Source organism: Trachemys scripta, chromosome 8, assembly GCF_013100865.1.
Source record: "Trachemys scripta elegans isolate TJP31775 chromosome 8, CAS_Tse_1.0, whole genome shotgun sequence".
NCBI classification, from domain to species: Eukaryota; Metazoa; Chordata; order Testudines; family Emydidae; genus Trachemys; species Trachemys scripta.
This window is the reverse complement of record NC_048305.1, coordinates 20407968-20434411: the sequence shown is the minus strand read 5'-3', so window position 1 is coordinate 20434411 and position 26444 is coordinate 20407968. Positions and strand designations below refer to the sequence as shown.

At 47.8% G+C, this 26444-nt stretch overlaps 1 protein-coding gene across 1 annotated transcript in view; it reads left to right on the top strand.

Moving 5' to 3' along the window:
* SH3PXD2B (SH3 and PX domains 2B) overlaps positions 1 to 26111 on the top strand; it is a gene marked incomplete in the record, with an annotated part of 116974 nt that extends 90863 nt beyond the window's left edge. The window contains 9 exon segments of the mRNA XM_034778963.1: positions 1274 to 1299; positions 2042 to 2077; positions 9978 to 10112; positions 11894 to 11998; positions 14414 to 14531; positions 16783 to 17009; positions 17792 to 17841; positions 18505 to 18630; positions 20818 to 26111. Coding sequence (XP_034634854.1) covers positions 1274 to 1299; positions 2042 to 2077; positions 9978 to 10112; positions 11894 to 11998; positions 14414 to 14531; positions 16783 to 17009; positions 17792 to 17841; positions 18505 to 18630; positions 20818 to 22350 — 2356 coding nt within the window.
* Between the last annotated feature and the right edge of the window lie 333 nt (positions 26112 to 26444).

Here is a 26444-nt window from a genome sequence, read left to right as displayed (position 1 = left end):
ACACACCCAGCCCCCCCCCCGCCCTGACTCTTGCACCCCCCACACACCCCCACCCTGAGCACCAAACGGGAGCTCCTGCACCCACTCCCCACATTCCCACCTGCACCCCCGGTCTGGGGTTCCGGCTGCCGGCCCCTTGCCAGCCGGGGTCCCACAGGCCCCGCTCAGCCCGCTGCCGAACTAGGTGAATGGAACCCCAGGCCAGCAGCGGGCTGAGTGGGCCGGCGGCGTAAGATCAGCATTTTAATTTAATTTTAAATTAAGCTTCTTAAACATTTTGAAAACCTTGTTTACTTTACATACAACAATAGTTTAGTTATATAATACAGACTTATAGAGAGAGACCTTCTAAAAAACGTTAAAATGTATTACTGGCATGCAAAATCTTAAGTTAAAGTGAATAAGTGAAGACTCGGCACACCACTTCTGAAAGGTTGCCGACTCCTGATCTAGAAGTACCTACCTGGGGAACAAATATTTAATAATGGGTTCTTCAGTTTAGCAGAGAAAGGTACAGTATAACATGATCCAATGGCTGGAAGTTGAAGTTAGTCAAATTCAGACTAGAAATAAGGTGTACATTTTTAACAGTAAGAATAATTAACTGTTGGAACAACTTGCCAAGAGCTGTGGTGGATTCTCTGTCACTGGCAATTTTTAAATCATGATTGGATGTTTTCTAAAAGATCTGCTCTAGGAGTTATTTGGGGGAAGTTCTATGGCCTGTGTTACACAGGAAGTCACTGATTACAATGGTTCTTTCTGCCCTTAGAATCTGTGAATCTCCAGATGTCTTCAGAGTAGTGTTCATGTTCAGCAGGAGCCTATGTTTGTGTTAAAATCACATTGGATCACTGCTAGCATACAAGTTGGGGCCCCACTGCTGGAAATGTCTTGGTTAGACCAACACTAGTTCCTGTCCTGTTTCTCCAAGCCACCATGTCAGAACTGTGGCTCCCAGGCCAGGCAGCTAGGGGAGGGCAAGTGGGGAACCTTTCAAGAACTGAACTTCACTGTGTAAAAAGAGTCCCGGAAAGGAATACACATCAGTGGGAGAAACAACTATTTGAAAAGCTGATCATGCTGGGACTCCTCCATCGGAAAAACAACTGGTCACATGGTGAGTCAGTGGCAAAGCCAGGAATAGAACCCGGGCCCTGTCTCGAGGCCTCTGCTCTAACCACTAAACCACACTAATATGTGATGTCTCAAAGTTAGATGGCTCAGTGTATCCCCTTTCTTTGCTGATCTTCCCCTTTTCTCTCCTTTTCAGGGAACCCATTGGAAAGAAGAAGTCTGGTAAGGACAATTTTTTCTTCTTTAATTTCAGCATCTCCTGCCTTTTGTCTTGCTGCCATTGTAACCTGTCCAGACAGCACAAGTTTTGGAGGGTGGGGGGAAGAGTCCATAACACCAGCTTGTACACATCCATTGATCAGCTGCAGCACCAGTAAGTGGTGGGAGAGAGGTTGGCGGTCATCATCTTAGGAGCTCCATCTGGAGTCACAGAAGTGGAGTGAGCCTCTCTGCTTGGATCTTTTCCTTCCTCTGCTCCCTAACTTGGTTACTGCTTCACCCTAGATGCTGGTGGGAGAGATTGAGCAAGGGATGAATGTGAACAGGAGGCTGATTTCCCGGCAGCCCATCAATGTGTTTCATTGCAAACCGTTGTGAGCTTCAATTCTAGGCTCTTCTCTGTCTCCTGTATGATGTCCCTGCAGGTATATAGGGGCCTCCAAAGATAATGGACTTCCCTTGCCCTTCTAGAGTGTAGTACATATAAGGGGCAGAGGGAATCCTGGTGGCATGGGGACAGTGGAACAACCCTCTTCCATTTCCCCCTTGCAGACCTCAGCATAGGGATGTGCTGGCGCAGTTGGAAGGGCAGAAGGGGAATAGCTGGAGCATATTGCTCTCCACCTATTCAGGGCTACAGGATTGTTTGTTGTTGAGCTAACCATTCCCACCATCACCTTCACCTCCATGTTTATTTCCCCCTTCCCTCATGCTTTCTTTCTCCACCATTTTGTTCCTTCATTAGGGTTTATCCAGAGAACGGCTTCTTTCCTTCAGAGAGGTAGTAACAGCCACTCCCCGCTTGGGCCTTGCTCTTGCTTTGCCTTTCCGCTGGGCGACACCGGCTGTTTCTGTGTGGGAAAATCAGGGGCCCCTTGCAAGAAGCTATCTCACACCCCACAGCTCTGTTTTGTTGCTGGTTGACTTGAGGGATTGATGAGGGGCTGGGAAAAGAACATCCACTGGGTTTTGTGACTGTCCACTCAGGATGGAAAGGCCTGTACAACAGTCTCCTGTTGAGCTCTGACTACTAGATCTGAGCAGCTCAGTATAGTCTGTGCAGATTGGAGGGACTATCCTAAAGGTCTTCAGCCAGAGAACAGAAACTTTGTTTTGGGCTGGAAATGTGGAGCTGCAGGTGCCAGTCAATCCCTGTTCCTGGAGAATTGGCCCGGGCATGTGATATATTGGATGTGTTGACAGAGCTGTGTACACACACCCAAAGTCTTAGCTCCATCTTCTCTGTTCTCATTGGCTCTGAAGGGTGTCCCTCCAACACAAGACTTCATGGTGTCTTTCTCATCAGGTACCTACCATTGATTCTGGGCTTTGGTGCTGATGTCTATCATTCCTTTATCCTCCTTTTCTGCCTTTTGGTACACCTATAGCTTGTGCCTTTTCGAAAAGTTCCCAGCATCAGTTGGTCTGAACAAAGCTTCTGGAGGACTATTAAGAACTCTCCAGTCAAATATTTCCCTACCATGTGATGGCAGAGAGAACAGTGGCCCCCTGAGAACACAGGGTTTTCTTTGTTCTTGGGGTACGTCATGCCCTTGCTGTTATTTGGTACATTGCTTACTAGGATTTTAGCTACATAGCAGAACACTATAGATGGTGGTTTCTCTTTTCTCTGGCTCTCACTGCCACTAGGTGCAGCTGTCTAAAACTGGACCCTACAGCATGGCTTATACAACTCTCAGGTGCCAACTGCAGGAGCCTTTCACTGCTCTTTAGTGTCAGGCCTTGGCTGATTCTCCTGTGGAAAAACAATGGGATATGAGCAAAGTCTGCGTGGAGATTAGATGGCGGAAGCATAAGGTTGTGGTGTAAGCTTAGGTGGTCCTTTGAGTGGTAGGTGAGAGAGCGCAGAACATGCCCAGGTGTGGTTGGGGACAAGTGTAGGCTGAAACTGTGGCTTGCTCTTTTGCTAAAGCTGAGATAAAACTCAGTCTCACAAAGTCCTTTTATAGGACTGAGTGAGAGCAGCTGGCAGCTAAATGTGGGAGGGGAGGGTATTTGTATGCAGTATGGAATCGATATATTGTTATTTCACCCCAACCCACCCAAACCGGGCAGGGGGAACCTTTTGGTCTCGGGTAGCTTTGACTGAGAGTGTGTGCTAAAAATAGCAGCATAGCCACGGTGGCAGTGGGCTAGCCGCCAAGTACAATCCGGTCCACAGGACTCAGGTGGCTAGCCTGAGCCACCACCCACACTGCCATGGCTACGCCGCTAATTTTAGCACATTTGCTCACTCAAAGCTAGTGTGTGTGCATCAACCCAAGCTGGAAATTACACCTCCAGCTGCTTTGTAGACATGCCCGTAGTCCCACGGACCCAGTGAGAGTTGAGGACAATATCTGGAGTTGGGGCTGGGAGTGCAGGGGAGTGTTTCTGTGGTTGAATATTTCCTGAGGGCAGAGTCACAGCTGCCCCCTTAGAGTCCATTTCTGTCTGAGCTGCCAAAGACTTTTCAGTTAGCTGCATTAGCAGATTTGCTCCACCTGCTGCTGCGAACCCACCAGCAGGGCAGGTTTATAGGCAATGCCATTATGGTGCAAGGATTAGAGAGGCAGTGATTTTATAGTCATCATTAACTTCTTGAATTATTCTTGCTGTGCACCAGGAGGGGAAACTATTCGTTGTTTGTTGTGGCACCTGCTGGATCACAGCCAAACTGATACAGCAGGAGAACTCTGACTGCACCCATGCAGACATAATTCCATTCCCGTCCTGAAGGCCTGAAGGCTCCTAGATAATGTACTGTAACAAGCAGGGGAAAGATGCTTGTGTAAATGTAACTTTTAGGCCTGGGGATGCCTCCTGGCAAGATTCTTTTCAGAGACCATTGTTGATACCTTACATCTTCTAGCAGGGGATGGGCCCTTCCCTTGTCTCTGTTTTAAGGGATCATTACTTTAAAGATCTTTGCTCCTCAGGTCCATTAGCTCTTCCGGCTTATCCCTTTCCTATGCTGATCCTGACTCCACACACAGCAAGAAACAAAGGTGTTGCTTTAATGCACATTGTCCCTAAGGAACTAACAACAAGCTGCTGGTAACAAATTCTCAGGGATAGAATTGTTTTCCAATTGCATATTTCTCTGAGGATAGTCAAGAGGTGTCAGCTTCCCTTTAAGGTAACGTTAAGAAGAACAATCACTCCAGGGTCCGTGGCAGGAACAATCCATGTTTATAAACTGGATTTTCGTGGATATAAACAAATGTGCTGTTAAATGGCCGGTGGTAATGTGCTAAATCCCCTCAACCCTATTTGGTGAATGAAAGGAGTGAGTTGCTCAATTCCCATTAAAAGTCAATGAGAGTTGGGCATTGTACATTATAGCCCCTTTGAAAATCTGTTTGATGGCCGGCCTGTGTGCTTCAGGAGGTCAGGCTAGATGATGGGGGGCACAGGAGGACTCCGAAGTCTGATTTTGTCACCAATTTGTTTGTGTTTAAACTGTTTTACAAACCCCTTCCCCCAACACTATTTTTTTAAAGCTTCCAATAGAAAATCTTTAAGTAAATACACATTCACCTGTAAGGTGTGTACAACCCATACACTGCAGCATTGGGCTTGAGAATCCAAAAGTGAAATTGACATTTTATATATATATATATTTTATATATATAATACACACACACACACAAACACGGTGGAACTCGTTTAGCAGATTCTCAAAGGGCTAGTAACGTAGATAAGGACATTTGGATGTTGCTTTTATTTTTAAATTATTCTTAACCTGGTCATGTCTCTTTAATTGTACTACATGTTGTTGTATTACGATACTGCCTAGAGATCCCAACCAAGATCAGGGCACCATTGTGCTAGGCGCTGTACAAACAGAGGAAGAGACAGTCCCTGCCTGAAGAGCTTCCATCTCAATAGGCAAGACAGACAAAGGACGGCAGAAGGAAAACAAGCCAAGCCCTGGCATGTCCACAGTGGAGACCTTTCAAGACTATTGATAAATGGCAATTCCATGTGATTTTTTTTTCTCATTTCCAGCCCTGATGAAGTTGCTGAACAAATAAGAGGGGCAGCAAAGAGGGACTTGCCCTTCAGCATGTTCTCTGCATAACAGCAGAAAGAAATCACCACTGCAATAACCATGACATTCATAGACTCAGAGATATTTAAAGTTAGAAGGGACCTCTGTGACCATCTAGTCTAACCTGCATAACACAGGCCAGAGAACTAGTGGAACTGATGAAATAACATTTGCACAAAGTGAAGCCAAAGGTTTTTTGCAGGGGAGCAGGCGAAAGGGTTTAGCAAAAATGCCTATTTTGCCTTTTTTGTTTCCTGTTTCCATTTGGAAATGGAAGTGTCAAAACACCATGAGATAGGTTCTGCTCTCAGTTATGACATCTCAGGGCCACAATGGGCATGGGCTGGAAATCTCTCTAGCAAGCCTGTTCTCATTAAACTTCCCACCTGTATTAGCAAGCCTCAGTGGTTTGGGTAAATGTCCAAACTTCCAGCTGAACTGAACCACCACAGCTCTTGAGGTTGACTGTCACTTTTACGGTAAATGGTGCTGTGTCTGGTTATTGGTGGCCTATCACTGGAGTGAACCTACCCATTTAGCAGTCCCTAGGCTGGTAGCTGGCTTGCCGTGTGTTTACATCCTAAGCAGAACATAGCTGGGACTTGAGCTAGGTGAAGACAACAGACAGTGCCTTACAAGAGGCAGCTTCTGCCTGGCCCAGATGAGAGGAGCTGTACTTATCTCCCTTAGAACTCAGTCTCTTGGCTTATCTTTAAACGTGAGCACCACAAGCCTGATCCAAAGACTTCATTGAGCTCTGGATCAGGGCCTGTTGATCCAGTGAGAACCCCCTTACTGGACCACATGCTTGTGGCAGTAGGTGCCTTGGAGGCTGTTCATGCAGCACTCGGAAGGTCTCTTCATTCCTTGTTACAATATTTGGCCCACAGTTCTTTTTCAAAGAACTTACCTTAAACTTTCTCCCCAGGCACACACCTCTGGGTACTGCTTCCCCATCTTAAGCCATAGATCTACTGCATGGTTATTTCTGAGACCCAGGCTTAGTCATGAATAGGCCGTTTTATTGTTAACTCAACATTGTATTTTTGTGGTTGTGGATAATTACCCCAAGAGAAGGAGCTGCTGGAATTAACTCCTACCTCTTCCGCCAGTAGCTGTTTACTGCTTTCTGTTGCTGGTTTAATAGATACGGTGCAGGTGCCAGAATTGCCTGTTGAAGCTGCAAATAGCCCCAGAACAACGGATGTAATTATGTCTGGGGAAGCAGTGTTCTTCCCTCTCCAGTGTGCCTGTCCTCATTGGTTAGGTAAATCCTCTGTTCAGTTTAAAGCAGGAACCCTTCAAAGGAGCAATAAGAGCAGGAGAGGACATGGGTCCAGAACTCAAAGCACACTCAGTTCACTTTGGAGGGTTATTTTTAACTCACCCTGGTGACTGCCTCCCATTTTTGTCATGGAGGAAGCTCTAATTAACCGTAACTGAACCTCTGCACTGCCCTGCTCACCTGGAACGCTGCAGATAGCTGTTTATAGTATGACACATGGAAAATTGCCTTTTGTGCCTTCGAATAGGACTGTCCTAAAAATACATCTTCCATTTAAACTTCTGTTATAGCGGTGGCTTCCCAGAGCAGGCTTTACATGTTAAGAACCTGGCACTGAGGAGTTGCTTGCCTAGTGATAATAGCCTCCCAAAAATTTGGGATAGATTAGACCTAATAGGTCTCTGCCATCTCCACCTTTGCCCTCCAGCTTTGGCTATCGCAGGATTGTTCCCTACAGTATGTTCTCCCTGGAGGGTATTCTCCAGGCTGTTTATTGTGTTCGGTTTTAAACTTCTCAAGTGGTGGGTCTCCCGTCACTTCCCTTGGGAGGTAATTCCAGTCTAACTGGTCTCAGGAGTAGGATCCTTTTCCTGATATGCAGCCTGAATATTTTTGTGGCATTTCATCTTTAATCATGACGTTCACTTCTTATAGAATTCCTTTTCCTCACGGGGATACACACCCTGCTGAGATTTGCAGATGGTCATCCTATCTCCTTGTAATGTCATAACCACTCTACTGAGGCAATAAGCGGCTAGGATGTATGCCTCTGGAGGGGTCTTTCATCTGAGACTTGAGGACAATAGCTGGAATATATGCAAAGCCCCTCAGCAGGCTCGATCTAAATTCTATGACAAGACCCCTGCTTTTAGCAACACTCCAGCTATAATAAACAACACTTACGTCGCACAGTTCCATTTCCAGAGCACTTGGCAAATATTAATTAATCCTCACCATATCCCGCAGAGATAGGAAGTATTATCTTACAGGTGGGGAAGCTGAGACACAGAGAGGTTAAATTATTTGCCTGAGGCTGCAAAATGAGTCTCTGGCAGAACCACGAGTAGCATTCAGGAACTCCTAGCTTGGCTCCTTTTTTTCAGTTCTCTCGACCACAATGTCTTACTCATTAGAACTGTCTCCACTCAGATAACATATAGGCAAACAGCTGTGCCATTTATGTGGGTAGAATTTTATGATATATAAGGACAAACTGGGTTAGTAGAACTCCATTTCCAAAATGCAGCTGATTTGCACCATACCCACGTTCCACAGAAGGAGAGCTGCACTGGTAATAAATACCAAGCAATGGCAGTGGATCTGTATCCAGAGCATTTTAATAAATGAAAAGTGTTTAAAAAATCAATATAACTTTGCACTCTCTTGCCAATTCTAGTTACATTTTTTCCCCCACATGATGCATTCCAGCCTCCATCTGCTGGACAGACTCAATGCATCTTAGTTTATACTGCCCCCTAGAGGCTGAGAATATTCTGAGCAAGACCAAAACTTTTCTGCCTTTGTCTTTTTGCAGGGAGTGGGCATGATGGATTTTGGTTTTAGTTCTTTTGGTTGTAACTTGTGTTAATATTCCATTCTATAGCTGGCAGGACTCTTCTTACCATAGTGAGCATTGCGCTCTCTCTCTATCCTGTCTGTACTTGTCCCATGTCCAGCAGAGCAGGAAGATGCTTTGGAACATGAGCAAGCAGGCACATGTTAAATTGCAAGGCCAGCTGAATTCTTGGGTTTTTTAAAAATCCCTGTTTGCTTAAGCTTCATCCTCCAGAAGTGCAAGCTCAGAGCTCCTGTAGTGCCAGATGTCGTTACCGCAGGAAATAACTCCACATATTTTACTTTGGCCAAAGGCCATGAAGGACAGCAGCAGAGACCCTGTCACAGGGTGTGCAAGTTATACTGGCTAACAATGTGCAGGGCATAGTGCAAACTCTCCTGCAGGCCTTAAGCTCCCTACACATACCAATCGCATTTGGCTGCGTTTTCCCTGTCCAGCATGGAGAGTTGAAAGGCACTAAGCCTCAGGTTGATTTTCATTTGAACCACAGAATTGCATGGTGTTTTACAAACGTACAAGACAACAGAGTCCCTCCCTGCCCATGAAGTTTCTGATGTAAAGGACTGATCCTGTAAGCCTTCAATGAGTGAATCCTTTGGCAGTTATGTGCATAGAAGGCTGACTAGATCAGGCCCTAAATGAGACAGCTACTCACTCATGACATCACAAGGGGAGGCAATGGGAAAGGAGTTGGGTGGGAATGGGCAGAGTGAGACATAGAGGAGGGGGAATACTTTCCACCTTTCTTTTTCTCTGTCAGTGAGTTGCCTTCCTTGCATTGTCTTTGGTTATTTGTGTGTATTTTAAATAAGAATCTACTTCAGGCAGAGGGCAGGACTTGGAGGTGGAGACTAGTGGTGAAAAGCAAACCAGGAGAATGAATTTGTGGAGGGACTTTAATGGGGAGAGACATGAGGCAGTCTCTGAAATATATAGGGTTAGGCAGTAAGGCAAAGGAAAGAGAGGATCTGTTTTGTCCTGTGGATGCTCGTGAAGCTGCTATGTCCAAACCCCTAGGTCAAGACTTTTAAAAGTGAGTTGTGAGTTTGGGTAACCAAACTGAGGCACTGTAAAGGGCCCTGATTTTCAGAAGGCAGATGCTCAGCACTTTCTGAAAATTGAGCTTTTTAGGGATGTTTCAACTTGGCCCTCCAGAATCATTAGTCACTTTTGAAAATCTTGGCCTGTAGGTGTGCAGAACTATACGGGACGCCCCATCAGAACAGCCTCTCTTGGGGTATTTTGGCATTTCTGCCTGGAACCAGGACAGGCAGCCGCACTGAGAAAATAACCAGATTTTTAAGTTACTTTGTTCTCTTAAGCTTTGCCCAACTTCCAAAAAGTTTGGGTTGAGGTTCAGGGTGATTCTCAGTTTATTGGAGCCAGTTCTCCTGTCCATCAAAAATCCATGCACTAGTTAGAGCCTCCCTTATTTTTTCCTGAAATGACGTCACTACCAGAGGAGACCAGGCAACTGTTTGCATCTATGGTGGTGGGAATGCTTGTGCACCTCTGGAGTGCAGGCAGGAGGTGGGGAGCAGGTTAAAAGGCCTCACCTTGCTGCACTGATCTCACCTGGCCACTCATTTTCTCCTCCTTTTCGCTCTGACTGTTTGATTCACCTTTCTCACGCTGGGGTCCAAATGATGCCCTGCTCCTGTAGCTTCTTGCAGGCCAGCAGTAGCCATGGAGCAGGTTGCTGATATGTGCTGTCGTGAGCCACTGGTGACTGGGTGCACAGATTGTGTTTTGTTCCCCACATGTAGGCGGTGACTTGGCATCAGTAGATCCCATGGTCCTGGAGCAGTATGTGGTGGTGGCAGATTACCAGAAGCAGGAGAGCTCTGAGATCAGCTTGTGCGTGGGTCAGGTGGTGGATATCATTGAGAAGAATGAATCAGGTAAGGAGAGCCCAAGTGTCTGTGGACCCAGAAACGTGGCCTTAAAAAAATGGTTTTGAATCCACCTCATCCCTAGCAGAGCAGGGTCTCCAGCACAGTGGGTGATAGCCCCAGAATGTCGCCATGGAAATAAAAATAACTTGAGCCAGCTGGCCTCTGGACACCTCCAAGGGGTCTCCTAAGGCTGTCCTCTCATCTTGCCCACATTGGCAGTGACTGCTAGTGTTGCCATCTGAAGGCTGTCGGGGGCCTGTGTGAAATGGCTGTTCCTAGTGGACCTAGTCAAGGTATAGGCCAGGTTATCCAGTGCTGAGCACCCAGCAGATTCTGTTGGACTTGTGGGTTCTCAGCACATCTGAAATTTGAGCCACTTATTTAGGAGCCCAACTGTGGATTTAAGAGCCTAGCTTTAGGCTCCTGTTTCCAGATATCTTGGCCCGTGTGTCCACATGACAAAAATCACCCCCAGAGTTGGCCCCCTTGTTGGTGACCTCAGCTGAAAAGGACAGGGATGGAATGGAGAATGAAACACCAGTGCAGCAAGGCACTTCAGCACAGGGGGAGCCCCACTGAAGTCAACAGAACAACCCACATGCTTCAAATGAAGCACGTACTTAATTACTTGGAAGGGACTATGTGAGTGGTTTAGGCCCAGTTTTGGGGATTTGTTTAAAAAGAGAATTAGCTTACAGATATAATAGAAATTACTTCATGGATTTAACAAAGAAATCTGAAAATAGCTTTTGCTTTGAATTTTAACATTCTGGAAACCCAAACACAAGAAGATTAATTGTATTAGCTCCTAATTTTTGAGAACCAGAAAGATGACATTGCAGCAAAAGTTAAACTAATTATCAGAGTCAAATATATATATGAATCACACACAACACAACACACTAGATTTCAGCCCTACTTTTCTGTTAGCACATTGTTCATGAGCAACTGCTGATGTTTCCTTCAAATTTTCCTGTGCTTCACAGATTCGTTTTTACAAATAATGTTTGGTCTTTAGATTATTCCCTCAAAATAATGACTCCTGTGTTTGATACTGGAGTGGGGTTGATTCATTTTGATTGGACACACAAGGTCACATGGTCCTGTTTGTGACCTCTGGATAGTTAGAAGAAAGAAGAACAGGAGTACTTGTGACACCTTAGAGACTAACAAATTTATTAGAGCATAAGCTTTCGTGGACTACAGCCCACTTCTTCGGATGCAGTTCTTCTGGATAGTTAGGTTTCCAGTGAGAATACTCATGTTTGAGTTCTGAATTTGCTTTCCACAGATAGTCTTTAAAATTGGCTGTTTTCATGAATGCACAAGTGGTGGGAGCCAGTGAAGTATTTTTTTTTTATTTGCAGCCAAATTCATTCATCTCTGCTAATTAGACTGGGCTTGGGTAATAAGCTGAGGGAAGTGCAGGAAAAAAAAAACAGTATAAAGAAGAAAAGTAAATTAGATGTTAAAGTCCATTCCATTTTAAGAATCTTTGCTGCTCCTAGTGACACATGGGAGGGACTGTGGTCTTTTAAAACCTGACCACTTTCCCTTCAAACGGTAAATCCCTGTAAGGTGGTCCGTGCTGCTCATGCAGCCGTTTGCCCTGTTGCTGTGGGTTCACCCAGGTGTAGACCCACTTTCCAGCCTGTTGCATACAGACCAGGCAAGGAGCATGGTTGAGCAGACTCCTGACTGGTTGGGGAGAACAGTTGTCAGCTGGTGGTTGTGGGTGCATGTTAAAATGGATGCCCCCACCTAAAGGGTCTGCTGCTTATTTTCAGGCTGGTGGTTTGTGAGCACATCTGATGAGCAAGGCTGGGTCCCGGCTACGTGCCTGGAAGCTCAGGATGGTGTCCAGGATGAATTCTCAATGCAGCCCGAAGAAGGTAAGAAGCCAGTTTGAGAAGAACTGTGTGCATGGGACTTCCTGGGCTGCTTAGACCTTTTCCGTTTAGCGGGATGGAGCCCAGGGCAACAAACCCACAAGTGACCTTGGATCGGGTCATTTAACAAGGCATGGCCTTAATCTCCCTATCTTCCTACCAGCAGTCAAGATGAGAACGGCAGCCAGCTGCTCTAGTGCCACTGGCAGAGGAGTTGGATGCTGATGGGTTTGAATGAGTGGCCTGCTCCTCTCCTTCTGCCACAAAAGGGGCTGTGTGTACCACCTCCCCAAAACACCCAGTCCTGCAACCTTGGGGGGAGCCACTAGCTCTAATTTGGATCCCCTTATCTGTGTAGCTGTTCACTTGCTATTAGTAAGAACATCAGGGCCTGAGCGGGAAGAGGGGCTTGCCTCTCCTCTCCTATTTCACATGAGCTATGGCCTTCTCCTTATTAGAGGGTTGTGGTGGGGCAGGCAGGAGAAAGGAGAATACAGTGGCACATGCGGTTGGAATAACAAGAGTACAAGCTTTATTTAAGATAACTCAGAAGTGCCCCATGCTCCCATACAACACATCCTGATCTCTCTAGGAACTGGAGCTCCAAGAAATCTGGGCTTAATTTAGGTCCATAGTTAGGTTTACTTCACAGCCTGGGGAGGGGACCAGTGACCTGAAACCCAGATGAGTACAGTCTGACAGCTCCATGGTGTCATCCCTGTCTTCTGCCTACGGTGAGACTATAAGGTCTGGTGCTGCCTCCTTACATCCTCTTTTGTCCTTCTCCTGCTTCCCTGACGTGCTTCTCCCAGTCCCTTGGAGATACTGGTCTCTGCCCAGGCATGTTGGCCGCCGTCGGACTCTTGGGGACTTGTACACCAGTGGATGGGGTCAAGGTGGACGCTATAGAGACGTTTTCCGCTGCCTTTGTTCTGTGCTTGGAGCCTTGCCTGTGTCTGTCTGCATGCGCTGCAGCCTGTGGTATTTGTACGCCTTGCATGTGGTGAACTCTGCTTGTGTCAGCCTTCTGCATTCCAGCTGTGCCTGTGTGCATTGCTGCCTCCTGCTGGCTGTATTGTCAAACCTGCTCACATCAATAATCATTCCCTTTGCTGGCTACTCCTTTAGCTCATCTGAGCCTGAAGGCTGGAGTTTCTGCGCCCTGATCTCATATGTGTGCAGAGCTTGTACACTGGGCTGTGAACCTGGATCATAGCATTTCAGTGGGGGTTAGGAGGTGAGGGCTCAGCTCAGAGCTCCTGGATGTGACAGGACATTTCTTAGCTTTGACTCAGCATGCAAAGCGGGTGGAGAGTCATATGGAAAATGAGCTTCCAGCTCTCCAGTGGGCAGTTCCGTTCCAGGGATGCAGAGGTGGGAAAAGTGACGCTGCAGCATCTCTGAGTTTTGAGTTTTTCCCCAGGTGTTCTGTATCCTATTCATGCACCAGCTAAGTGCAAGCCCTGCATGGGTTTGCCCCTCAAAAGCAGGGACAGGGTGAGGGAGATGAGGAAATAAGGGTTGATCTAATAGCGTCTTGTTTGCAAAGTGGGTGTTGCTAGCGGAGTGTTTTATCCTTGCATCTCCTTCCCCATTAGAAAGAAGACCTCCATATCCCTGCCCGCAGTCGCTCAGTCCAGGAGATAGGGCACCAGATTAGGAATCTGTTCCCAGCTCTGCCTCTCACTCATTGTGTGACCTTGGCCAAGTCACTTCCCCTCTCCATGCTCGAGTTCCTCCTCTGTAAAAGGGTGTGTTAGCACAGACCTGCCTTTGTAAAGGGATTTGAGATCTCTGCATGAGAAGTTATTTCTATATGTGCTTTTTAATTATTGTTCCATGGTGCCCCCTGTCTGAACTATGGCTAACACAGCATCAGGGTGGCTCAGTGACTGGGTGGATGTGAAATGTGGGAAAATTTAGATTAAAGCAATGGACACCCTGAAGCACAATCCCCGGGTTGGCTGTGGGCTAAGGGAGTGGCAAGAGAGCTGGGTTTCTGAAAGGGGTCATATCCAATCCTGCTTGTCTAGAAGAATAGTGGTTGTAAAATAGGGATTCAAAGCAGCGAGGGGTGGGGTGAATCCTTGAGGCTTTAGAAATAACAGAGGACACAACCCTGAAGGAAAATGGGAACTGTTCAGAGGGCTAAGCCAACCTTGCCTGGGCCAGGTCTATCCTACCATATGGAATGCAGATTGGGACTCTATAGTCCTGCCCAGTGTGTTGCTGAACTGGTGTGCGCTTGTACATTTCAAAGCAAATCCATCGGCATTTGGAAATGTATTTTACCAACAAGCCTGTTCCAAATGAGTGTGCGCGCGTGTGTACGTGTGCACTCTTAGTGTGGCTCCTAGTCTAATGAATTTTGGTTTTCCTAAAATAATCCATTTATGATGCTGTGTTTGTGCTTAACAGAGGAGAAGTACACAGTCATTTACCCATATACCGCTAGAGACGAGGATGAAATGAACCTAGACAAAGGGGCTGTGGTAGAGGTGATCCAGAAAAACCTTGAGGGCTGGTGGAAAATCAGGTACCTTCCTCCCTCTTACTATTCTCACAGGATGCAGGTGGTGTTTATACAAAGGTTGTTGGGGGAGGGGTCTTGAGTGTGTGGGAGGAATAATCTGAACAATCTTTTTAAGGTTTTTGTCTAAGGGGGGCTTCCTCCAAAATCCTAGAGGATGGCATCCTCTAGCTCAATGTATTAGGGAAACAGCCAGTAGATGGAGTGAAAGACTGGGCGTTGGTGCCTCTGGGTTCTGTTCCCAGCCCTGCCACTGACTTACTGTGTGGTCTGGGGTTTTAGGGGTTCTGGTTATCCAAGCTGTAAAATGGGTGCCATGATCATGATCCTTGCCCATCTTTCATCCCTAGATCTCAGAGCACTTCAGAAAAGTGTCAGGTAAACGCACAGTATTATTACTACTGCTAAAATGCCAAAGGCACTAATAGTAGAGCAAGCAGGAAGAGATGCCAATGTGGCAGCCTTGTTCTGCCTGATTTTTTTGGAAAAGGAAAAGAGTGGTGGTTAAGGGCACTTCTACACTGTAGAAGCTATGGTGCGTGTCAGAGGACCTTGGTACGTGATGGTCTCAGACACAGCTCTGGCTTCTCGCCTAACTTTCTCTATCTAAGTCCTTATATGACCCCAGTCAACATGGTTTGCTGTTGCAGTGCAGACAGGACTGAACCTTGGTCTTGCCTCATTCCCAAACCACTACAGCCCTGCTAAAGTCCCATGCCCTAGCACAGCTCAGGCACATGGTTAAAACACAGATCAGTCCCATCTTGGTGCAAGGGTAAGCTGTGTTTTAATTGTGTTGGGGGAAGCAATGACACCACGGTAGTACCTCAACAGCATAGGGGAGACCTATATCAGCCCCTTAATCTTACTGCATGCATCATTGTCATGGAAATGCCAGTGTGCTGGTGACTGTACATATGTCCTGTATGAAGGCCATCTATGCAGGCTAGATCCTCCGACTGTATTATGAGGCTTTTCTTGAAACATTGTCATCCAGGCCAGACCTGCTGTCCTCAGCCTGTTTCACAGGCCAAACATCTCTGAGCATCCAGGGCTGAGGCTCGTTTAGTCTCGGAGGCTGGGCGGGTGTTTGCAGGCTAGCAAAGGGCATGTGCAGAGTTGGGTGGGAGACGCCTTGGTTTTCTTAACCTTGCACTGAACCTGTGGCATTGGCAGCAGCCAGGCCAAAAAAATGCACTTTGATTTCTTAAACTGGAAAAAGTTGCTGTGAAAAGCTCACGCCAATTACAAGCTCAGCAGCTGGTGCCATCTGAGCCCTATGACTTCACCCCCGGCCAGCTGGGAGAGGTCTCGTGAGCTTGATGCGAGACCCATGTGCATGGCAGAGGCACTCTGTGGATGGATGTGTTTTTTCAATCAGCGCGAGGGGGGTCGTGTTCTCCACCAGACTTTGTGTGAATTTAGTGCAGGGAAAGGAGCCAGACGGACAGCCCTGCACATGGAATGCCTGTGTTTTAATCCAAAGAGCAGGTACATAATGGGCAGTAGCGGCTGTTCACTTTCCCCCGACGTTGCTCTGCCACTGTGCCTCACTCCAGATCTCAGCTGTTCCTGAAGGGGAGAGAGGAGAGGAGATTTCATTGCCCACTTAGTCCCAGATCCCTATGCTGAGTCTGCCTGCAAAGGGGAGCCAGTCAGCAGTGGAGCTTTCTATGATGTGAACACCTGGCCCCTAGAAACGGACTGAAACCAAATAAACTTGTTTCACACAGAGGCCTGTGTGGACAAGTCTTGGTTAGCACCTGCCAGCTAGCACTGTATGTCTCTGTCACTCAACACTGATCCCCTGACCCAGCCACTCCCCCACCCAAACGTAGTTGGGCATACATATGGGTTGGCTCACTGGAGCAGGCAGAGCTCTGAGGTGTAGGGAGGTGCCGAAGTAAGGGCTTGTCTATACTTACGCGCTGGTTCGGCGGCAGGCAATCGAACTTCTGGGTTCGATTTATCGCGTCTTGTCTGGACGCGATAAATCGAACCCAGAAGTGCTCCCCGTCGACTCCGGTAATCCTACTCGGCGCGAGGAGGACGCGGAGTCGACGGGGGAGCCTGCCTGCCGCGTCTGGACTGCGGTAAGTTCGAACTAAGGTACGTCGACTTCAGCTACGTTATTCACGTAGCTGAAGTTGCGTACCTTAATTCGAATTGGGGGGTTAGTGTAGACCAGGACTAAGAGAGGTTGGCGCTGTCACGAGCCCCAGGTGATGAGGCTGAAGGAAGGATCCCATTGTTACAGGTATCAGGGTCAAGAGGGCTGGGCTCCAGCATCCTATCTGAAGAAAGGAACTGGAGAGATGTTTACACAGAAATTGGGATCTGGCTCATCCACCCACTCGTGTGCCCTGGATCTGGATGGTGTTCCCCGGCAGCAGAACTCAACGGGCCGAGAGAAGGACGGGCCCAACAACCAAAGAGAGGGAAGGTTTGATGGCCGACCGTTACCACAGGCTGACATTCGACGCAGTAAGTGGGTAGTGGGGAGATTCTAAATGTTGGATGTTTGGTGCAGCTCCTGCAGCATGGCTGTGTTGCTGAACAGTGCAGCTGGGTGCAGAAGAGGAAGCCAGCTGCCCTTCCGAGGGCTCCTGGGTACTGGGCGCTTTGCCACTACATCTGGACATGACTGTGTTAAGAACGAGGCTTAGTGGAGATCAGGGAGACTGGCCTGGGAGCCAGTGAGGATCATTCTGTGTAGTTACCTGAGATCTTTAGATCTCTCTGATGGGGCAGAGACCGACATGGGTTCTGCTTCCCCCTCCACCAAGTCTTCCCATTCTCCTTACTCATGAATGAAGCACATCTCGTCCCGCTTGGTAGCTGTGGGTGGGTGCTTCTGGATTGTCCCTGCAAGGTTAATCACTGGAACCGGGTTTGAATGCAGGTTTCTATATGGGTAAGGCAAGTGCACTAACATGCCACCCAGCTTCCCCCTCCCCATGCATGCCCACTTGTGCACTGTGGCTTTTGCTTCTAGCTGGGCTCCACTGGCATCTCTGCAAAGGGCCTGGTGTGCTGGAAAGGCTCTAGGTCCCTGTAGTTCCTGAACAGATAAGGCTCTGTCTGACTCAGTTTGCTTTAGGAGAAATGAGGAGCAGGAGCAGCCTAGCTGCACTCTGTGGGGAGGGAAGGGCATAAGGTTTGGATGTGGGGTTCGTTGCTGCTCTCCTCTGAAACGTGTCCTTTTGGGAACGTGTCTGGACACTGGACCTCAAACCTCAATGGAATCTGGAATTGTTTCTCCACAGAGTCGCCAAAGATGAGGCAGAGGCCCCCTCCTCGCCGAGATCTCACTATAGTAAGTGTCCTCCTGGACCCAGCTGTCCTACTTGCCATCACTGCCACCTCCCCAGGGGAAAAGTCCCTCTGCCAGAGACGTTTGTGTCTCCCTGGGCTCTGGATCCAGGAGAATGAAGCTTCTGGGGTAGAAGAGATGGGAGATTGCTCTCAGAAGGGAGCTCTGGTTCCTTCACGTTCCCTGCTTGGGATCTCTCCATGTGCAACAGCTCTGTTGCATGCAGATGGATCTGATGCGAGGGCAGGGCCTCCCTGCAGCCATAAACACTCATCTGGTTGTATTTATTCTCAAAGCAAAACTTAGTTGCTTTGTTTTTTAAGTCAAGGGGATGGTTGGATTGAATAAATTGTTTGTCCCGTAGGTTACAGACTGGCCATGGTTAGATTGCAAACCCGCTCCCTTTCCCTGGGGCTGGCAAGCCTACTGGACTAGTAACTGGGTCAGATGTGCCATTGAAAGCAATCTGGACAATTTTGTGTCCAGCCTGAAGAGAGGGTTAGTGTCTGTGTCTGTGAGGGTGCTCTGTGTGCCAAGTGGGTTACCTAGTGATGCTGTCTGGCAGCCTGCTTCTCTCTGGCTAGTTAGCCAGCGTGAGCCATCCATGCAAGTGTTCAAACACGTCTTCCAAGAGATGAGCTGAATTATTGTTTTTTATTGCAATAGCCACGTGGTTTGAACCTGCCTAAACCTCCTGTCCCTCCCCAAGTGGAAGAAGAATATTACACCATTGCTGACTTCCAGACCATCATCCCTGACGGCATCAGCTTCCACGCAGGAATGAAAGTGGAGGTGAGACTACATGCCATCTTCCCTCCCTCCCTCTCACTTGTCCTCCTCCGAGTCACCCATTCAGTTCACCGTGAGTGAGTCTGGGATCACCCTCTCATCAATCCCCACTGAGATATTCCATGGGTGAGGTTCACAAAAGAACTAGATAAGTTCATGGAGGATAGGTCCATCAATAGCTATTAGCCAAGATGGGCAGGGATGGTGTCCCTGTTTCTGTTTGCTAGAAGCTGGGCGTTGACTACAGGGGATGGATCACTTGATGATGACCTGTTCTGTTCATTCCTTCTGGGGCACCTGGCATTGGCCACTGTCGGAAGACCGGATACTGGGCTAGATGGACCTTTGATCTGACCCCAGTATGGCCGTTCTTATGCTTTTATGGTCTTATGAGGTGGATTCCAGTCCTGGCGGGCTGTGTGTCGCACCACTCCCAAATCCCGTTAGCCCTGGTGTGGGTTTCCAGACGTGGAGTCCGTTGCCAGTCATAGAGGCACTATTAGCTGCCCCGGGGAGAGGCTGAATCCTGGTTGTAGCCCCATCTGTGCGCATGGAGGGTTGATTCTGTGCCAGGCAAAACGAGTCTCCAGTACATGGAAGGGATCCTCCACATGCTCCTAGCATTTTGGAGCCTCTGACCCTCAAATGCCCTCGGACTCGTGTGTGCGGCCCAGTGCCAGGGTGCTGTGCTCCTGCACCTGTGGCATTTGGAAGCCTCTTGACTAATAGTGGTAGGTTCCTCCTCCTTCCAGAGATGGGGCTTTTGTTCACCTAGTCACAGGTCTGGTCTACACTTAAAAGTTTTGCCAGCGTATCTGTGTCTGTTAGGAGTGTGAAAAAATCTCACACACTCCCGCTGGCGTAGCTGTGCTGGTAGAAGCCCTAACACAGACGCTGTTATACTGGCAAAAGAATCCTCATATAGGCTATCCTGTCAAAAGGACTCTCTTGCCAGTAGAAAAGCTGCGTCTCCACTTGCTGGTATAGCTACACTGGCAAATCCTTTCTAGTGTAGACCCAGGACAATCTAACTTACCATGCCTTCAGTGGCTGGGGGTTTCAGTGATCTGCATGTGGTAACTGTCTTGGCTGGATGGCTCAACAGTGTCACCCAGTGGCCAGTTACATTATGTGTGTTGATTTTTTTCCCCTCTGAAGTCTTGAAAAATCTCAGACTGTCCTTGTCTCCTGTTCAGGGTCAGATAGAGCTGAAGGGTGACTCTGAACCCAGCAGAACCTCCCTCATGTGCTGGTGTGCCTGAGATGTTTTTTCTTTTGAAAAATACTGTGAATTTGGTGCTCATGAAAATGGAGAACGTAGAGAAGCCTATATCTCCAAATGGGCATGTGGGTTTAAAAACATGGGCCAGAATCAGCTAAGGCCAGGCAGAGTTCAGGCACTGAGACAGCTTCCCCTCATGCACATATGCTATAACACCTCTGTCTTGACCTGCAGCCCTTCTGCTATTCCAGCCCCACTGCTCTGCCAATCCACCTCTCTGCTGACCTGAAGCATCCTCCGTAGTGAGAGGAATCCAGGATTGAAATAACAAACAGCTCTGCCAATGCATCTCAGTCCTGACCCAAGGCACCCCTTGCAATTCTATCCTCACCTCTTCTCATGAAACTCCACCTGCAGGCCTCCTGCTCTTGCAATGCCAGTCATGTCCAACGTGCGGAGTGTTCTGATGTGGCAGTAGTAAAAACTTGATTTAAATCCATTAAACTCACTTCTCCTGTGACTATATCAAGTTTTGATACCGAGCTTGTGGAGGTGACAACAGTGTTGTCTAGTACCTGGAGCACTGGACTGGGACTTGGGGAAACCTGAGTTCTGTTCCTGGCTCTGCCACTGCCCTGCTGGACGAACTTGGGCCAAGTCACTTCACCTTTCTGTGCCTCAGTTTCCCCACCTGTAAAACAAGGATAATTCCCTCTCTTATAAAGTGCTTTGAGATCTCTGGATGAAAAGCACTATCGATGAGAGGTGGTATTATTATCTTTATTATTATTATTTGTTGGCCCATTGTATCTGCTGCCTCCCTTACATGCTCATGGTCCAAAGTTTCAGAGGTGAGAGCCACCATTTCTAGGCCGCACTTTTTTTGCCCTTTGATTCATAGGCAGCTATTGTGCAGAGAGGCCTGGTTATGTATTTCTAAGATGTGATGGTCGTGTTTCTTCTTCCAGGTGATCGAGAAGAACCTGAGTGGCTGGTGGTACATTCAGATTGAGGAGAAGGAAGGCTGGGCCCCAGCTACCTTTATTGATAAATACAAGAAAACGAGCAATGCTTCTAGACCTAACTTTCTAGCACCGTTGCCTAATGAGATGGCCCAGCTCCAGCTTGGCGAGGCCACTGCAGAGAGCAACACCAACGAAGAAGCCACTGGGCCATCTAGGCCTCTGCCTGAAGCTCCACCTAATGGTATAGATTGTGGAATGAAATGGGCCAAAGACTGGAAGGGGAAGGAGGCTCTCAAGAGTGCCCCCTTGGAGAGCAGCGATGTAGCCGCTGGGTATGAGGAGATCTCTGATCCAGATACAGAGGAGAAGCCCAGCCTCCCACCCAGGAAGGAGTCGATCATTAAATCCGAAGGTGAGTTAACGGAGAGGCAAAGGCCTCCACCCAAGCCCCCAGGCATGATTTTGCCAATGATCCCTCCAAAGCAGACAGCCGCCCCGAGGGACAGCAAGAAGCCAGAGCTGAAAACAGAAAAGGGCAAACTGTTCCAGCTGAAAAATGAAATGGGCCTGGAGTGCGGGCACAAGGTGTCAGCCAAAGAAGTGAAGAAACCGAACCTTCGGCCCACTGTCAAGCCAGCCAAGCCAAAAGCTGAGCCCCCAGAAGACAAGTCTGAGCCAATGACCCAGAATCCCTTCTTGAAATCAAAACCTCAGGTCAGGCCGAAACCAACTGCAGCCCCCAGGACAGACCCACCTCAGGCAGATGATAAACTGGACATTGGCAATCTGAGAAGCAAGCTCAGACCTGCAAAGTCCCAAGAGAAACCCTCTGAGCAGGACCCCATGCCCACTGAAAATGTCTTCAATAACAATGCGCTCCCAGCAGAGGTTTCTGGCAGGCCTCAGGAGCGACCGAGCGTGGAGAACAGACCCCCAACCAAACAGGACAGCCAAATCCCAAAGGAGGCTCCACCCAGAGCTCCCTTCAGCCTGCCAAAGATGGCTGACAGTGAGCCCAAGAACAGCTCCCCGACTCCCAGAGAGCCACCGCTTCAGCGGCCAGTGGTGCCACCCAGGAGACCTCCTCCTCCAAAGAAAGTGGTATCCTCCTCCTCTGGTCCCACTTCAGAGCTGAAAGTCCCTCAGAGGGAAGTGCCTGAAATCAGAGCTGCCTCAGTGCCTGGCCGGCCCATGCTGGTTCCACCAAAGGCCAAACCATTCCTGCCTGCTGTGTGCCAAGATGAAGCCAAAGGGAAAAGCAGCTTAGGCCCAAAGGTAACGCCCAAGCAGGTGGAGAGAGGGGAAGCCAGGGAGAGGACAGCTGCCCCCTTCACCAACCCAGATATCTCCAAAGAAGCCCTCTATGTGGCTGTGGCAGATTTCGAAGGAGACGAAGAGACCAGCAGCTTTAAAGAAGGGACCTTATTTGAAGTTCGTGAGAAGAACAGCAGCGGCTGGTGGTTTTGCAAGGTCCTAACTGGAGGACCTTGTTGGGAGGGCTGGATTCCCTCCAATTATCTAAGGAAGAAGCCATAGTCTGCCCTCAGTTTGCACAGTTGAAGGTTCCTGTTCTTTCACCCGAGTATTTAATTAGCTTATTAATTTATAGTTTTCCATAATGCTGGCTTAAAAATATGTGGGATACTGTACATTCCAATTTGTGCCATTCCTGAGGCAGAATTCAAGAAGCAGGCTTGACATAACGCAGCTAGGCCTTCATTCCTGCTCTGCCTGTTCCCCCCTTCATAGGAAATACTTTCCTCCTTTGTCCATCTATGGCAGCCCAGCCCCTGTAGATGGACATGTGAAGTTGTTTCTCAACAAGCTTCTTGGTGTATGTTGGCAAGGGCAGTTCCCTCCCCATCCTAGAAAAATTATTGGTGCCTACTAGGCTTTTTGATGAGACAATAGGGAAACCGGAGGAAATTCAGCCACGATCCAGGTAAAGAAATGAAGCCAGCCCCACTCACCAAATGGAATCTGGAATAACAAAAGGAGTTGCTTTTCCCGGTGGCTCAGGGTCACTGTTAAATGTCTGATACTGTATTGCCAAGTCCGGCCATACACAGGAAGGACAGGAACCCATGGGGACAAGGAGAAACAATACTGCAAAATCAAGTCCATATAGCTGTGTGTGCATTGACATGATCACTCATGGCCATGTGTCGCAGTCTAGTTAAGTTTGTGCCTTGCTTGCTTGTACCATCAAACACAGTCCTTTTACCTCTTGTTGTTTCCTCTACAATGGTGGGTGTTAATTTAAATATCATTTAATTTTTAAAAAAAGATAAACTAATGGAATGGAGGATCCTCTGTGCTGGGCCAGGGCCCTGCTCAGACTTGTGGCTGATGGTGATTCAGGCAAGCTCTGTCCAATTTCATTTCAGTGGCTGGAGAGAACTATATGCAGCATGGTTCACAGCAGGCTTGGCAAAGAGAACTTGGATGATCGTGGGAGAGAAGGGTGCTGGGAGAATGCTTGCACCCCTCTTCCCAGCACAGACTGCAGCTCTGCATTTCATACTGGACTGCCCAGGGAAATGGTTCCCTTGACCCCTGTTCCCATGATGCCCCAGGGCTGTCAGGCAGTAGCTAGAAGGTGGCTGTACTATAATGGGTGCTAGTATCATCTAGTACAATCCATAGTTTGGGCTTGGTCCCTGGAGATGAAAAAGGAGGGGGAGCATGTGTGATTTTTCTGGTACTCAGGTGTTTCTGTTTCTCTTAGGCTTGGCTCTCCCTTGTTTTGCTTTCCTTTGGGGTGGGAGAATATAGTGCCTTTTGTTGATACCTTGTTTCCCATTTAAAGAGTTCTCATCCCCTAACCATGCTGGGCTTGTTAAACTCTCTCTGAAATGGCTTATCTGCCTGTTTCTTCATCTATCTTTCAAGCTGTTCTCGAGATACTTCCACTGTGTCCTCCATGTCTGTGCATATGTCGGTGTGCTTGGAGGTTTCACTTAAAATAAAGTATGTTTCAACATGTTCACCCTCCTGCCTGCCTGCACTAACCCCACTTGCTTGCAGTGTTGCTGATTCCAGGAGGAAAGTAGATTTCGTCTGACTGGCTGTCATTCCCTCACATCCCTTTCTTTCCTTTTGTATTCAACTCGCTGTGGATTCAGCGCAGTGCCTTCTCTATCCTAGAAGAGCTTTAAACCCCATTTCTGAGGATTACCACTTGCCATGTCAGAACTCCTTCCCACCTGCCACATGCTAACTGTAGCAGTAAGCACTACAGAGATGACTCCACAGATACAGTTTCCATTGTTGGAACCTGTGCAGAATTCCATCTAAAGCAAAGTCCAACAGAATCAGATACTGGCAACCTTATTGATGCAGCATGACAAGTCACATCAGGGAATTTTGTCCCCATGCACACAGTCCCATCCCCTGGACAACTATTTGATTAACTCCATTCCTATTCATCAAGTCTTTATCACAAAGGTATACACAGGATTATCAGTCTTAGTTTATAGAGCACAAACGTAATGAGAACCGTACTGTACCTGTCTATTTCTCTCTCTCCATCCCCCTCTCTCTTTTTTCCCTTTGTCTAGAGCTTTATAAGATTGCAGCTTGTGGGTCATGGGGTAACTAATAATCTCATTGTTTTTGGTGACCCATGGTAAATACTTTATAGTAGGATCCAACAATGCAAGGTGACTCATGTAGTATTGGTGATGTGGTTATATGCCCGCAGCAGAATCAGGTAGCAATGTAACCCTACAAAGTTGCTGCATTGCATCCCTTTGCTTAGTTAAAACTCCTCCTTTGCGTAAATATGGACATGGCTGATTATGGGTTAAGAGTGGGCTGGGCAGCAGTAAAACTTTGTTCATGTCTTCTTTGAGTTGTGATGGTACTAGACACAATTGTGTCCCTTTTCTTTCACTAGTCTTGGGCTGCTTCTATGCTGTCAGTTCGCATACACATACTCACACTAGCTTGATGAGAGCTAGCGCAAGTACAGACAGCAGTGTGCCCGTGGTAGCATGGACAGCAGCATGGCTTAGCTATGCTGAATACGTACCTATAGGGTGCAGGTGGGTTTGTACTTGAACCAGCAAATATAGAAACTGCGTGCTTCCCCTATGGTATTTCATCTCTCTATGTCACGCTTAGACTTCATCGATCTTTGTTCCCTTTCAGTGAGACAATGTCATTTCTGTTGCTTTTGTGCCAAATTAGGGCTATTTTCCCCCAGACTAAATGCTGAGACTGTGAGTGTTAATGAATGCTTCATGCTGTAGGACTCTTAATACATTGAGCCAACTACAGTGATAATTACAGGATTGATCTGTGGTTGCTGCACAGGCGTCACATAGCTATGGGTTAGTTACCGTCACCCGCTGTATAAGTGGTGGTAACACTTCAAAGGACCACAAGCCCTATAAACTAGCTGGCTTAGAGAACACAAATAATCATCTAATGCCCCTGCCACTTCCTAGTCTTTCCCAGACCAGGTATTGCACCACCCTGCCCTGGCCATATTTGAAATCAGAAAGGGTCTCAGGCTGGCAAAGAGGATCCCAGTGTGGAAGAGACTGAGAACTTTACCACATAACACCCTCCCTTTTATCTGGGATCTACAAGAAAACTCTTCAGACCCAAATAGTATGGTTGAGTGCTCAGAGCAGGGGGGACAACCTTCTGGTTCTCTCCCTGTCTGTGCTACTGAAGCTCTGTCACCACAGGCAGGGCATGTCACCTCTGTGCCTTGTTTACCTGTCTGTAAAATGGGAATAATTCTACTGACCTACCTTGCTGGGGGATTGGGAAGCTCATTTAGCCAATGCTTGCAAAACACTTTGAGAACCTAAGCCAGAAGGCACTAGAGAAAGGCAGAGTTTCATTTTAAATATGATTCCCTGGTACCTTAGCATTAAACTCGCCCATTGTTACAAAGTACCTGCCTTCCATGGAAACCCCTCACCATGCAGCTCAGCGATTAGCATTTGCTGTGCGGGTGAACAATACCGTATTTTCTGTATAACAAACCCGGCTTTGCGGCTCTTCAGCTCGGTGTATCGCAGGCAGGCTGGAGGCCTCAACTGCAAACTATGGAAGACTGTTTGTTTGTCTCCTTATACTATGTAAACACGTATAAATCTCTACATTACTGTGGGTGGGCGGGGGTGCCTGAGGAAGGTAGATATGGCCTATGTAAATGCCATATCTATACTTTCACCATTAGGCTTGTTTGGTATTGGAGGGTGGGGGGGGGGGGAATTTTTTGCTTTGTTTTTTAAATAAAAAAACCTGCTTGACTGGTTTCAAGCAGAATTGTGACCATATCTGTGGTTGGTGTGTGTTTGTGCTGCTAAGGAGCTGGCTGACCTGGAAGCTGAGTCTCTGTGGTGCTGGGCTACCGGACTAGGGGGCTGCAATGTAGTGTTGTTTTGGAAAGTATGTTGCATCCACTTTAGAGCATGACAGCAAATCCACACGGTACCGAGCCCTTCTGTTTGTTGCCTGTTCTCATTGGGGAGCGAAAGGGATTTCTCTCCTCCATCAAGGTTTTTACACAATGTCAGCGCAGCTTTTTCATTTATCACTTTCTTTGCCCCTTTGTGTCCATCACAATAGCCGGTGACCCACATTTCAGTCTGTACTTCTTAGCTGGGAGC